Source organism: Salminus brasiliensis, chromosome 9 (assembly GCF_030463535.1).
Source record: "Salminus brasiliensis chromosome 9, fSalBra1.hap2, whole genome shotgun sequence".
Taxonomy (NCBI): domain Eukaryota; kingdom Metazoa; phylum Chordata; class Actinopteri; order Characiformes; family Bryconidae; genus Salminus; species Salminus brasiliensis.
Genome location: NC_132886.1, coordinates 29,825,249 through 29,838,764, shown reverse-complemented (window position 1 = coordinate 29,838,764; position 13,516 = coordinate 29,825,249). Strand labels below are relative to the sequence as shown.

Sequence of the window (13,516 nt, the reverse complement as noted above, 5' to 3'; positions counted from 1 at the left end):
TGTATGTAAACATCTGACCACAACTGTAGGTTTGGCATACAGTTACTGACTTACCAGGAAATCTCTCCATTTTTGACAGATGAAAGGATGCATTAAGGTTCTTCGGGATCAGCCGCCCAACAGGGTAGAGGGTCTCCTCAATGCACTCAGGTCTGTGGCCTCCAACACTGTTCCACTATAGATGTTTTTGACACAGAATCATTTATTTCTCCAAATGACCACATATCCCATATTAGAGTCAGAACAATCAAATATTTGAATGATTATTTGGATTTTTTTGACAAATTAGCTTTTGTTCTTTTTTAACCCATAAGATGGGGGTGAAGAGTGTCTTTGTTGTCTTATCTTGAACAGCCCATTTTGAAAGTTAGTGCTGTCATGAAAACCAAAGACATTTACATACATCAACCTACTTACCTGAATTCCACCTACCTACCTAGCAGTTCCGCCCCGCCCACTCATACTGAAGTCCAGAAGCCCACTTTTTTGATGGAATGACTGCTACATTAATAAACACATGCGCTACATTTATGATTCCGTGCTTGTTTTGTTTAGTGTCATGTGTTTTGTCTTGGTCTTGATACAGGTACACAACAAAACATCTGAATGATGATACTACCTCCAAGCAAATCAAAAGCATGCTACAGGTCTGACAGTGTCTACGACTTTCCTGTAACACACTGAAGATTATGCCCTTCTTGTGACGAGCCTGCTTCCGCAGTGTGTTTAAAACGCAAAGAGAATGGCCATGTATCAGGTGGCAGCTACTGGGAGACCCTGCTGTATAGTGTGGAAGCTATCAGGTTGTTATTAGCATCCTATTGTATTAGATTTTAAGCAATGTGATTGAAAATGATTTTTTAAAAGGAGGTTCTCTCCTGTGGCATTTCTTACAAAGAACTTTATTTTTTCCCCTGTGGATTTTTTTATGGTTTATGGTACCAAGGCAGGAACAAATATTTTTGCTTGTGTAATGTAGCTCTCTCATTTTTACTGATAGACATTATTTGTTGTGATTTTTGATAACTCCTTCAAACAAAATAAAGAAGCTGTCTATTTCAGCCTTCCGTCTGCTGTATTCTGTAGCTGCCATGCTATAGATATTCAACTAATAACTGATTTACATAAAACCTGTTTACTGTCAGATTAATCTACCCGCAAAGAAATATTGCAGTGTTGCAGTTCATATACTTTGCCCCTGTAAACTCATGGAAATCCAAAAAAGTCATTCTTATATGTATAAACAGTTGTGACAGGGTGGAAAATGCTCATACATGGTTTTATAAGCCTATTTACAACCCTGATTTAAACAAACTCCTTTTCTAGCGTGCTCATGAATAATTTGATGAGCTATGGTCTGATTGGCAGGTTAGCATCACCATGACTGCTCACACAGAATCCACTTAGCACAGCATAGCTTTGTTTTTAGTACTGTGACAAAAACGGTAAGAGATGATGAGATTCTTAAACTGGTTAGCTAGGGTTAGATTAGCCTAGCACAGATACCTGCTTGTTTCCCTGGCTTTAGCCTACTGGCTCACCCCAAAAGGGTAATTTTGGCTGATATGACTGGTCTGTTTTGGTTATGCAGAATTTTCTGGTACAAGGAATAACTTCCAAGTACTGAATTATCATTATTCAACTACAATAAACACCACAGATTTGTCAAAAACAGTCCTGAAAATATTTGAAATGTTTATTGTGAAATGTGCAAAATATATAGTGAGATATGGTGCAAAGAATGTCCCCTAGACCACTGAATTACATCCACTTGACGATGACATGTCCTTGGGTTATTATGTGGATTATGAATGTATATTCCACATATTCAACAAAAAAGATTAAACATAAAAGTGTGTATTCTAGTAAATAGTGTTCTAGCAGTACTACATTAGCTGGGTTCCTCCACCTGAGAAAGAGAAAAGTGGACAGCAATGATGGAGAGAAACCCACCACCACCCACAAAGTCAAATCAGTGGTGCAGTAAAACAGTTATGATGAGGTTTACAATCTCATGTAGTCTATGCATTCGGTCTTACCTTAAATATTCATTAGGTAATACCTTCGTCAGTGATACAAGTTTGCTGTGCCATTCTAGCCCATGTGAAAGCCTATCAGAAACTGATCAAATTCACCTCTAAAAACACCTCTAGATCTATTCTAGAAAACACGACCGTTTCAAGGTTTGGAATCATATGTCAAAATAACCTGTTCTGTCTATACAATAAGAACCTTAAATGTGCAGTATAATGCAACATAGATTAAAAATGATTAACTACACGCCACAAGGGATTTGTAGATGTTTTTTTCAATATTTCCAAGTATTTTAAATAATACATAATATACTCTTATTATCTATTGACACAAAGGGTCAAGTTATCTGCATCCAGATGTGATCAATACTTCAGACATTTAAGGTAATCAGTACATTAGAAATCTGTCTGATGATAAAGAGCTTAATGCTGGTTCCATGTCAGCTGAGTTTCAGGGGTCTATGCACTCACCATGCACATCCATGTCAGGTCACACGTCAGGTTTCGATTTCTGTCAGCTAAGAACAGAAAGCTGAGGCTGCAATGGGCACAGGCTCCCCAACACTGGCTCCTGTAGCTACAATGCAGCCTGATGAATCTCAGTTTCTGCTTAGGCACACAGAATGGGTCAGGTCAGAATTCATCACCAATCATAAATCTATGGACCCAAAATACTGTGTTAACAGCCCAGGCTGATGGAGGTGGTGTGATTGTGTTGGGCCTATTAACACCAAACAACCCATCATTGCTTGAATGTCACTATTTGAGTATTTCTGCTGACCCTGTGTATCCCTTCATAGTCACAATTTACCCATCAAACTGTTCTTCAGTGGCCTTCCCAGTCACCAGATCTGAATGCAGCACACCTTTTGGGACGTGTTTAATTAGACTGACAGCATGACGGCACTCCTGAAAAACCTGCAGGAATTGTGTGATAATCACGCCAACATGGACCACAATTCCCAAGGACTTTTGTTTCCAACACTTGTAGAATCCATGCCATGAAGAATTGAGGCTGTTTTGCGAGGGAAATGAGGCCTTACTCAGTATTCGTACACTGTTCCCAATACAGGGCTTGGGGAGTGTACATCATCAGTGGGGTATGTGAATAAAGTCTGATTTGATTAAAGCTGAAGACTTCCGCTGTGTTCGTACTGCCATATTTGGGCTACAAAAGACTGGTTTCAGAGCCACATCCTCGTTACTAATGCAGCATGTGGACTGGTCATCATGAATGCTCTTTCTAATTCCCCTATGCTTGAATCAACACATGCGCAATTTTACTATCGCCCCCCTCTATTCTTACCACAGAAATCTTTCCACTCCGAACTGGCAGAGAATTCAAGGGAAAATGGGAAAAACAGTTGGGAAAGTCTCCGCAGTGCATTCTCACTCTCAGCTGGGCTGAAGGCTGGCCAACTTTCCCTCTCAGCTGGTTGGAATGTAGCGTGCGTAGTTTGCTGCCTGTTGCTCAGCTGACTGTGCTGGAAAAGGGAGGAGAAAGGAGCAGTGAGTTTCACATTATGCAGGCCAAGTGTTGAGAGTTTACTGGCAGGGTGACGCATTGCTAGGCATTGTTAGGCACTGAACTGTTTGACAGATTGTTGTGCATTGAATTACATTTACATTCAATTAGTATTCAGCAACTTTTGGACTCTTTCATACATTTGTGATCAAGAGATGACAAAAACATCCCCTCCATCCTTTTCTAATGAAAAGAATACACAGTAAAGGGGTTTAAGGGGGGCTGGTTTGCCCATATTGTCTCCGACGCTTACAACCATGCTGTTTGTTGTTCAGCTCTGCCTTCAACACAATCATCCCGTCCAGACTGGTCTCCAAACTTTACACCCTTGGAATAGGTCTCACACACTGTAACTGAATCATGGACAGTCCATTAGAATGGGTGACCACACCACACCAAAGCTGCGTCCTCTCACCCATGCTCTACACTCTGTACACCTACGACTGAATCACAAGACACAGATCTAACATCACCAACGACGAGGGACCATACAGAGATGAAGTAAAGCACTGACAGTGAGTGGTGCACGGACAACAACCCCTCCCTCAACACCAGCAAAACTAAGAAACTGACTGTGGACTTTAGGATGGGGAGCAGAGCGCGCACCCCCCTGAGCATCGAGGGGATGCCGCTAAAGACAATGAGCAGCTTCAAGTTCTTCTGTGTCCACATATCTGAGGATCTCAATCTAGTCACTCAACACATCACACATCATCAGAAAGTCCTTGCAGCTGCCCTCCCACCCGTACAGGACCTCTACGACAAGTGATGGCGGAGTAAAGCTCACTCACCCAGCCGCTTCCTGTTTCATCCCATCATCTGGAAAGAGGTACAGGAACATCAGAGCCAAAACCACCAGATTCAGGAACAGTTTCCTCCAGCAACACCAATCACAACCTGAACACAGTCTGTGGGGAAAGTAACTATGAGAACTATGAGGCATCCTGCCCTAAAAGGCTCTTAATCAGCCCCTCAACTCTGGAATAACTTTCCAGATTATGGCAAGACACCAAAATAGGCTTGAGGTTGTCACTTGGTTTTCCACTATGCCAATATGCTAGCAAGTTGGGAGGCTAAAGGCTAGCACCATGAATCGTCCGAGTCACATTTAGCATCACTGTATCTTTTAGAACTGCTGCTAATGCAACGGAACTGTACAGCTCAATACGCTTGGAGGAAAATGGGCAATTCTGTTACCTCAGTTAGCAAAGGCTGCTGTTGCGTCAGCTAACAGACGCCCGGCCAGCATCACACTGAGTGGTGTAGGGACATGGAGGACCATCCATTCATTTTTCCTCTGCTTTGAGGAGTGATGGATACTGAAATACACCATACTAGTGATCAAACAGCTGTTCATGATTTTTTATGTAGGTGTGTTAGGGAAGGAAAAACCAATCAATGAGCAGGTTTGGGAAACACTGATGTACACTGATGTAACTCTCTATGGGAAAACTCCACTCCTACTCTCACCTTCTGACCTCTGCAAAGCATCACCCTACACGCTCATTCACTCAAACCCACGCCACCTCCTCCTGTGCTGTGGGGAGCTCACCTGCAACAGCTATTCCCAATCAGGCTACGTCTGTCTAGAATGTGCACTGGTTTCTTAATGGCTTTCCTGACATAGCTTGAGAGGCTTTTCCCAGGACCGTCCAGGAGAGTGGTCGAACCCCTGCTTGTACACCTGGTCTAGTCTACGTTCTCCTGCGGTGAAAGAGACCGGCAATGACTTCGAACCGGTACCACTGTGTGTGCGTGTGTGTGTGTGTGTGTATGACCTGTAATTTCACAGTGCCATCTCCCAGGATGCCTGCCATAAAGCAGACTAAACACCATATGGTGGCGAGATTAGCCCTGCTGCTTTTCGACGCCGCTGTCAGCACAAACAAACAAACAAAGTCACCAAGGACAAGTGCTCAAGAAACAAGCAAGGATGACAGTGAGGAAGGTTATGAAGAGGCCTCAGAGGAGAGAAGCCAATGAAATTAAAGCTTTTCCATACAATGAAACTCTCTCTACTGGATCTGAATCTTTTAATGGTATGGTAAAAGCATTCCTTTTGCAGGTCACTACCAACTACCAGGCTTGTCACAGCCCACATAAAAGCCCACATACTGGTGCAGATGGAGGATATACTGGCACCAGAACATCACCAATAAACCAATGGACCTGAACACTGCTCAGTCAAAATACAATCACACTTCACCCAGAAGAGGCTGAAACTTGTTTTTACCGAGACTCATTCCCATTCCTTTCTACTGGTTTTCCCTCTAAAAAACCTTAAATGTACAGGTTCGGTGTCTGATCCTATTGGTCAATGAAACCTTGATGACAACTACAGTGCTTCACTGTAAAGATGTGAAAGATGTTATTCAAGTAATAGAAGTTTTAGTGGAGATTAGATACAAGATTAGATTCCACTTGCAAAAGGAGAAAAAATTGAGAAAAAAGACCCCCACTAGACATGCAAGAACTGGGGGAATAACCGTCCAGATAATGTTTGGGACTCTTTATGTCTACACAGAAAACTAACTTGTTTAGTTTAGCTTAACTGAAATACTGAAATACTGGCATCTCATCGCTTGCAAGCGATCACTCAGATTTTGTGGACAGTGGAGCAGATGGATGCCATGGTGCTCCTGTGTCTGTGTTACCTTCTGGCTCTCTCCTTTAGTTATAGTCAGTTATAGTCAGATCTGCCCGAGTCATCAGCCATTCTCTGATGATGTCCACATTATCTGTACTCCATAAACCCAAACAGAATCATTTCCATCTCTTTACTTTGACTGCCCACCCTTCAGCTAATGCTACCTATTATTTTTTTTTTATTATTAAAATCAATACTTTCATTATTCTTACCATCACTACAATGATATCAGTGCACTGGAGCAGAGGTAAAGTCGTATGTGGTGATATGGTGACTTTCTATCATCGATTAGTAGCTTAGACAGGATGGTTCCCAGAAAACCATCAAGTTCCTTCCAAGGTTTCTTCCTCTAGTTCTGAGGGAGTTTTTCCTTACCACTGTCGCCACATGTTGTTGTTGTTTTATTTTTTATGTTTTATGGGTTGTTGATCTTTGGTCTTAGTACTGGATTTCTGTGAAGCTGCTTTACGACATCAGTCGTAAAAAGTGCCAATAAAAACAAATAAATGTCTGTTTTGTCTCAAAATTAAATAAATGAAGGGTTCTCTGATTTTTGCTTAGCACTGCTACGAGAGTCTGGGCAAATATCTAATTGCATGCAGCACTGGACTCCCCTAATCCTGGAGCAGACACGGAAAGAGTGACTGCAGCTCAGGCTGACTAATGCCATTCCAATGTTGAGGATTATATGAGTCAGGCAGATTTGAGCCCACCGCCTGCCACAGTCAAGGCTGGTATATGCTTGTACTCTTCAACATCCGGTCAGAGGTGGTATGTCTTGGAAGTTCTCCAAACCACACGTTTGCTGTTCCACAGCACCACCGCAGAACCACCGCTGAGTCTTTTGATAGCCCTTGAGGGAAAGTTCAAGGCGGAAGCTGCAGATGGCAGCAGTGAGACAGACAGGGTCATCTCAGCCCTTTGTGATCTTGCACTAGAGGAACGTCAAGGCACAAATCTAAAATACAGACAGTGACTAAGACAATAGTAGGCAGGAAATAATGAATATTGTTTTACACTGAACCGGACGTGGTGGGAGAGCTAAAAGAGAGCTTTCTCGTTTTAAGCTCTGCAGATGTCTTCTGGACTGAGTTTTCTCAGGGCTATATGCTGTTGAAAAGTAAAAATGAATCGTGGTATTCCCCTTTAATGTAAGGAAGTCCTGTGGGTTTAGTGGTTGGCTAACACGCACACACACACACACACACACACACAGCTTCCTGATAGATGTCCGTCTGCTCTTCTGTCTGTGGTCTCTAACGCAAGTCTGTGTTTCATCTTGCTGTTTAAAACCCAACAGCAAGAGCAGACCTCGCCTTGCTGCAGCACCTTTCCATTCGAGGTAGTTGGCATGGTTTTCAGTTGGTAAGCTTGATATGATGAAGCCGAGAGGGCACTCTTCCTCCAAGGCGACCTGCACAACGGCTGAAGCAGGCTGGTGGAGGTATTTGGACTGCAGGTTTGTTGCAGTCCTGTGGCAGCGGCCCAGCTGTCAGGGCGTAATCACATTACTGTAATTAGGCAGCGTAGCGCTAATCCACTCCAGTCAAAACACGGGCCTGCGTCTGACTCACTCTGCTGCCTCAGCCTGAGCTCATCAATTAGGCATGGCCGTGCAGACAGGAACCTGCGTGTAGACATATCAAGTGCAAGTGCCATCTCTGGTCTGCTTCTGGTTGGAGTTTCAAGTTCCTCTGAACGCTCTGCGATTGCTCGTTTAGAACCAGAGGAGGAAGGAATACTGTCATGTCTCGTGTCTCGTGTTAACTGTTAAGCATCTCAAAGTGATTTCACCTTGTGTACAAAGAGCAGGTTGGAAGAATACACACATAGTATATACATGATTATACAGTTATGCATGTCTGTATAAGGTGGAGTTCTGCGTGTGTTTGAGCTGTGTGCTTCATTAATGTGAGGGAGACCTGTAGATGGAGTTGCAGCTCCAACTTTAAACCTGCATGTCATTCATAAACTGAATGATACAGGCTGGCTAAATGACCCTGGGGAAAAAGTCACGTTGCGACACCATAGGGTTTTGGGACACATGTCAATGTTGCTGTTTTTTTGTTGCTGGTTTTTTTTTTTTTATATAATAAAAATGGTGAACCAATCTCAAATGGACCTCAAGCGACATGCAAAGGTTTTGGAACATCTGGTCAAAATACAGGTTACTGTAAACAGCTAACACATTTTTTTTTTATTTTGCGCAGGATTTCTTTTTATTTCCACATTTTTCAGTTTTTAATTCTCAAAAGTCTGAAGCAAAAGTCTAGGCACTGCTCCTTTTAGATCTATCAGATTCTCCATTCATTTTTAATTAGGTCAGTGCACTGTAAGAGCCATGGTTAAGCCCTTACACCTTGAGGAAGTCCATTGTGGATTTTGAGGTGTGTTAAAGATCATTATCCTGCAGTAAAAGCCGTCCTCTGTTCATCTTCCTCAGTTTTACACACAGTGTGATGTTTGTTTTCCGAATTTGCTGGAATTGATTCAAATCCATTCCTCCCTCCACCAGTGAAATCTGCCCTGTGCCACTGACTGCAACTCAAGTCCAAAGCATGACTGATCCACTCCTGTGCTCACAGGACTGATGCTTATTGTGACCAAACCAAAAAGTTTGGTTTTCATGGTCATCTAAGTTGCAGTAGAACAGTGAACCACCGCTATACAGTTCACTAAATCCTCCCAAGCTTTTGTGCAGTCAAACAAGGGGTTTAGAAGTGCCTTTCTAGCAAGTCTACAAGCACTTCTCTCTGAAAGCTTTATTGGTCTTCCAGACTTCAACTTAACCTCCTCTGTTCCTGTTAACTGTCATTTATTAATTACATTATGAGCAGAGGAAACAGCTACCTGACTAAGCTTTGCTATCTTCTTGTAGCTTCTTGCTTACTAATTATCTTACTATCTTACTTATCCCACTAATTTGGAGGCAATAATTCAGTTATTTTCTGTGTATTAGGCAGTTGCTTAGAGCCCATAGCTGCTGATTGTTTCGATTGAGTCTTCGAAATGTGAGTCACCTGGCCTTTCCTTTCCAAGCTAATTAGGGTTGGACATATTGATACTAGTTATCTAAGGGCTCGATTAACTTTAGCAAGATGTTCCCTTCCACCCCCCCACCCCCCCACCCTACTCTTGAGTAAAATGTTGAACAGAATCAAAGTGTTATCTTTAACTTCATGCCTTTGATCAGAGATCAGCTCATCTTCTACTCACTACTTCACAGCAACAGGCATTCTGACCAGGGGCGTGAAAACTTTTGCATGCCACTGTAGTGATCACTCTCAAATGGAAAGGCTGTGTTTGGAAAGAGAAGTGTTCTGGTTGCACAAAGTATGTTAAATTACAATAATATGATAGATAATATCTATTGGGACTGAAATATGGAATGTTAAATATATTGTAATCAGTATATCACAATGGGCTCTGTTTTACACTGCCCATTATCAACCCCTTAACACGCATTTTTCAAATGTGCTGGGAGGGTGGGAGTCCAGCAGATACTGGAAATATACATTGTGTCTATTTGTCCTAGACATGCATTCATTTTCCCCACCCCATTCTATAAAAGACAGGGGAACAGCTTCAATCGACAGCTCTGCAGCTATAGACTATCTGATGGATTTGTTGACAGAGCTACTAACACAAGGTTATAGAAGCATCTCTTAGGACGTACTCATCAGTGCAAAACCTCCATCAGTGTAAAATCTCCATCTCTCTTCAGAAGCACATCCAGCCGCTCCCCAGGATTATCTTACAGAAGCAGAAATGTAATCCATGCTCTGAACGTCTACTCATGCCTTTCCTCTAGAGGTGAGAAGACTGATGGGGAGCGCTCGGCTGCAGCAGTAACACTAATGCTGCCAGAGAAGGCCCTCTAAAATATTCATGTACAGACTTTATGACCAGCCGTAAACGTGAATACGATCACACTGCACTTTCTTTTGCATGTTCAAAGCTACCAGAAGCAGCTAATTCGACTATCTCTGTTCCCCTATTGTTTCTTTTTTTATTATTCATAATTTTGCTGCTAGCTTCCAGTAAACAATGAAAAAAAAACATGCTCTGCCAAAGCATGTGTCAAAATCCTGTTGAACATCGCTTTTAGCAAAAGGGCCGAACATCCGGTGGAACAAACTTCTATTTCATTCATGAGCAGGAAGCGGCGTTTCCCTTTAACCGTGCCACACGAGGCTGCTGTGAATGATTTAACACTGAATCACTGGGAAAACAGTAGTTTCCCCCAGAGCAACACACACAGCCATGTGGTCGGGCCTTATACCGACAAAGGCTCTAATTGCCTGTAATATGATCTCCTCTCTCTCTTTTATTGTCTTTCGATGTCTCTCTCTCTCTTTCTTGCTCTCCCGCTTCCTCTCGTTTGCTGACCTCTCAGGCATAAACAGGAGCGAGGAAATTTGGTCATAAATAGAAACACATTCTTCTATTGTTTTTTTGTTGTTGTTGTTATTATTCATCATTTTGCAGCTTAGTTCCAGTAAATCAATTCAACTGTTGAGGATCATTCAGAAGGTTAGTGGCAGGTCAGGAGTGCCTCTCCCAAAGTCTCTATTCAAGACGGAAAGTTCAATATCCTACACCTCTCTTGTAAGTGGAACAGGGCAGCTGGTTTATTGAAAGCTTTTAAGGTTGAACGTTCTCCCAGCACCCTGTTCAGGACACGAGTGTTTAAACCTGTGAGGTGTGTCCAAATTCAGGGTGCATTCCAGTGGGAACTAGAACAACTGAGCTGCCCTGTATGTTGTTTTTCATTCTGAAATGTAGGATATTGTGTAGAACCTAAAAACACCTCCTGACATCGCATAGAGAAATGATCACAGACCTGTATATACACAAATCAGCCAGAACATTACAACCATCTGCCTAACACTGTGTTGTTACCCATCGTGCCACCAAAACACCTCAGACCTGCCAAGGCACGGACTCCACAAGACCCCTGAAGGCGTCCTGTGGTATCTGGTACCAAGACGTTAGCAGCAGATCCTTTTAAGTTCTGCAAGTTGTGAGATGAAGGCCTCCATGAATTGCCTCAATGGGCCTTAGGTGCACATGCAAAAGTGGTCTGATGATAAAAGCCCTGTTCTCAAGAAACTTGCACAAGCACAACTGTTCACAATGGTGGTGATAGGAACCAGATGTCTGAGAAATTTAACTGAAATAATACAAATTTATTTGTACAAAATACAAATACTCTGCCAGTTGTCTGAGAGATTGCTTTATGTTTACAGTTTAGCAAAGATTCTGGACCAAATATATTGTGGCCACCACCGTTAACGATAAGGAGTCCAGATTGGAGTTATGTAGACTATAGAGAGCAGGGTATTTTGGGTACTGTTTTGATCGGCTGCCTTGTTGTGCCTTATTGACAGGGCAGCCCAGACTGCAACACTGCTTATCACTTCATAGCGAGTGGGCGGTTCTACACTATTGGCTAAATATGCTGGCTTTTGTGACATTACAGAAATAATTAACTCAAAACGGGCCATTTTTGCTACTTTCTTGTCACGTATAAAGGCTGTATGGAATGAGAAGTCCGAAGTATGTAAAAAAAAACAAAAAAAAAACAAAAAATCAAAAACAAATAATAATGAAAATTGTGAAAAAAGCATTTGTGAATGCTTTGGACAGAGTTTAGCACTGATCAGTTTCAGAGCTAATTTAAACGCTAAACCGTCACAGACAGAGCAGAGCCACTTAGCAACTAAATAGTGAGAATTGAGCTATTAAGAAGCTGGCAGCCCCAAACGAATAAAATGTGCAAAACGTTTTAGTCCTCGGCCTTGGTGCCTGAGAACAGTGTTGAGGGTAATTGAAAGTCAGGCCGTGCTGGTTCACTCGTACCTGGGTGATTAAACTTGCAGTGGAGCTGACAGCTGAATGAAAATGAGAGCTAGAAGCCTGGGTTCCATGCCGAATGCCTCCTGTTGTTCTCATAACAAAATGACTCACATTCACACATACCGATGGACATCCCAGTGTGCTGACGCTTGGACCCCTTGAGGCTCATTTAATATTTATCCTCCATTTACAACTACCATCCACTTCATTAGAAACGCCAGCCTGGTGCTTCCACTCAAAACCACTGCATGATCTCCAGCTACTTTACAGGTGTGCTGAATAGGTGTACAGTTACAGTCTATGGTAGTTGCTCAGCACAGCAGTGAGATAGCACTGGATTGGTAGTGTGTGTGCAGTGCTGGTAAAGTGTATTAGCACTGCTACAATGCGAGTGGCCACAATCCAAAAATATCCAGCTAAGAGCTGCTCTGTGATCAATACTGGTCGCTGATTTAGGCATAGCATTCACACTTCACCAACTTACACATTGTTGCTGTCAGACCAAAACCTTGCAGTCTATACCTCTAAAATTTGTAGGTAACCTGGTCTTGGCATTTGTTTGTTTACCAAAAGACCAGAAGCCTTTCTCTGTGTACGTTTCACATCAATATCTGAGCTACTGTGGCTTTCTGTGGTCTTAATATGGCTTTAATTTAATGAAGTGCTATCAAAATGTTGTGTGCTGTGCTGAGTCATGAAGTGCCAGTGTGTGTGCAGACCCAGTGCAGCACAGATGGTGTGCGGTGGGTTTTACGCTACTTTGAGAATGCTGAATTCTTTTCTTTTCTCTTTGTCTTTCTTATGTCTCCCTCCCTCATGTCAGGTGCATAGAGATAACAGGACAGGGTTGGGCGTCATCATGTCTCCACTTCCTGTATCTGTTTCAAATTAAAAAACCCTCTGTGAATGCTGAAGCAGTTGCAGCAATAATGTTAACATTGCCTTGTATCTCCATTTTTGTCATTTTTTACATTGACAAAATGTACCAATGTCATGATGTATGGACCAATAGAAATGCTCCAAAATGATCTTTTTATTTACCATTGAAAGTTAAGGTTTTCTTCTGTAAAGTTAACATTTAGGAAACAAAGGTTTTGCATAAAGACGACAATATACTTATCATTTACAGAATGTAAATATTGTATACATAATGCAAATAAGGTGATGGCAGTCTAGTATATTAGCAATGGTCTTTCTTTACCATGCAGGTACCTTTTTTTGTTTGTTTGTTTGTTTTTTACTAGGCAGGAATTCTACTGATTTCTTAATATCTTTGGCATAATTAAATGGTTGAGAGGTAAACAAATTATTTCAGAGTGGTCTGATGTTGAACACTCTATTCTTAAGAAACTTGCACTGTCGGACAATGGTGGCAATGTCTGAAGTTTAATTCAAATATTCATATTCAGTTTTATTTTATGGCTTAATGTTTACAGTTATGCCAAAGTTAGT

The 13,516-nt window shown here is 42.0% G+C and overlaps 1 protein-coding gene and 1 long non-coding RNA gene across 2 annotated transcripts in view; one reads left to right on the top strand and one right to left on the bottom strand.

Moving 5' to 3' along the window:
* Positions 1 to 1,061, top strand: part of fam49ba (family with sequence similarity 49 member Ba) — a 44,267-nt gene extending 43,206 nt beyond the window's left edge. Inside the window, exons 10-11 of the mRNA XM_072686926.1 lie at positions 80 to 150; positions 587 to 1,061. Coding sequence (XP_072543027.1) covers positions 80 to 150; positions 587 to 653 — 138 coding nt within the window. The 3' untranslated portion in view covers positions 654 to 1,061. The remainder of the gene's footprint in view (positions 1 to 79; positions 151 to 586) is intronic.
* Positions 1,062 to 2,224: 1,163 nt separating this feature from the next.
* Positions 2,225 to 13,516, bottom strand: part of LOC140561691 (uncharacterized) — a 66,426-nt gene continuing 55,134 nt past the window's right edge. The window contains exon 4 of the long non-coding RNA XR_011980090.1: positions 2,225 to 3,517. This is a non-coding gene — a long non-coding RNA (uncharacterized lncRNA). The remainder of the gene's footprint in view (positions 3,518 to 13,516) is intronic.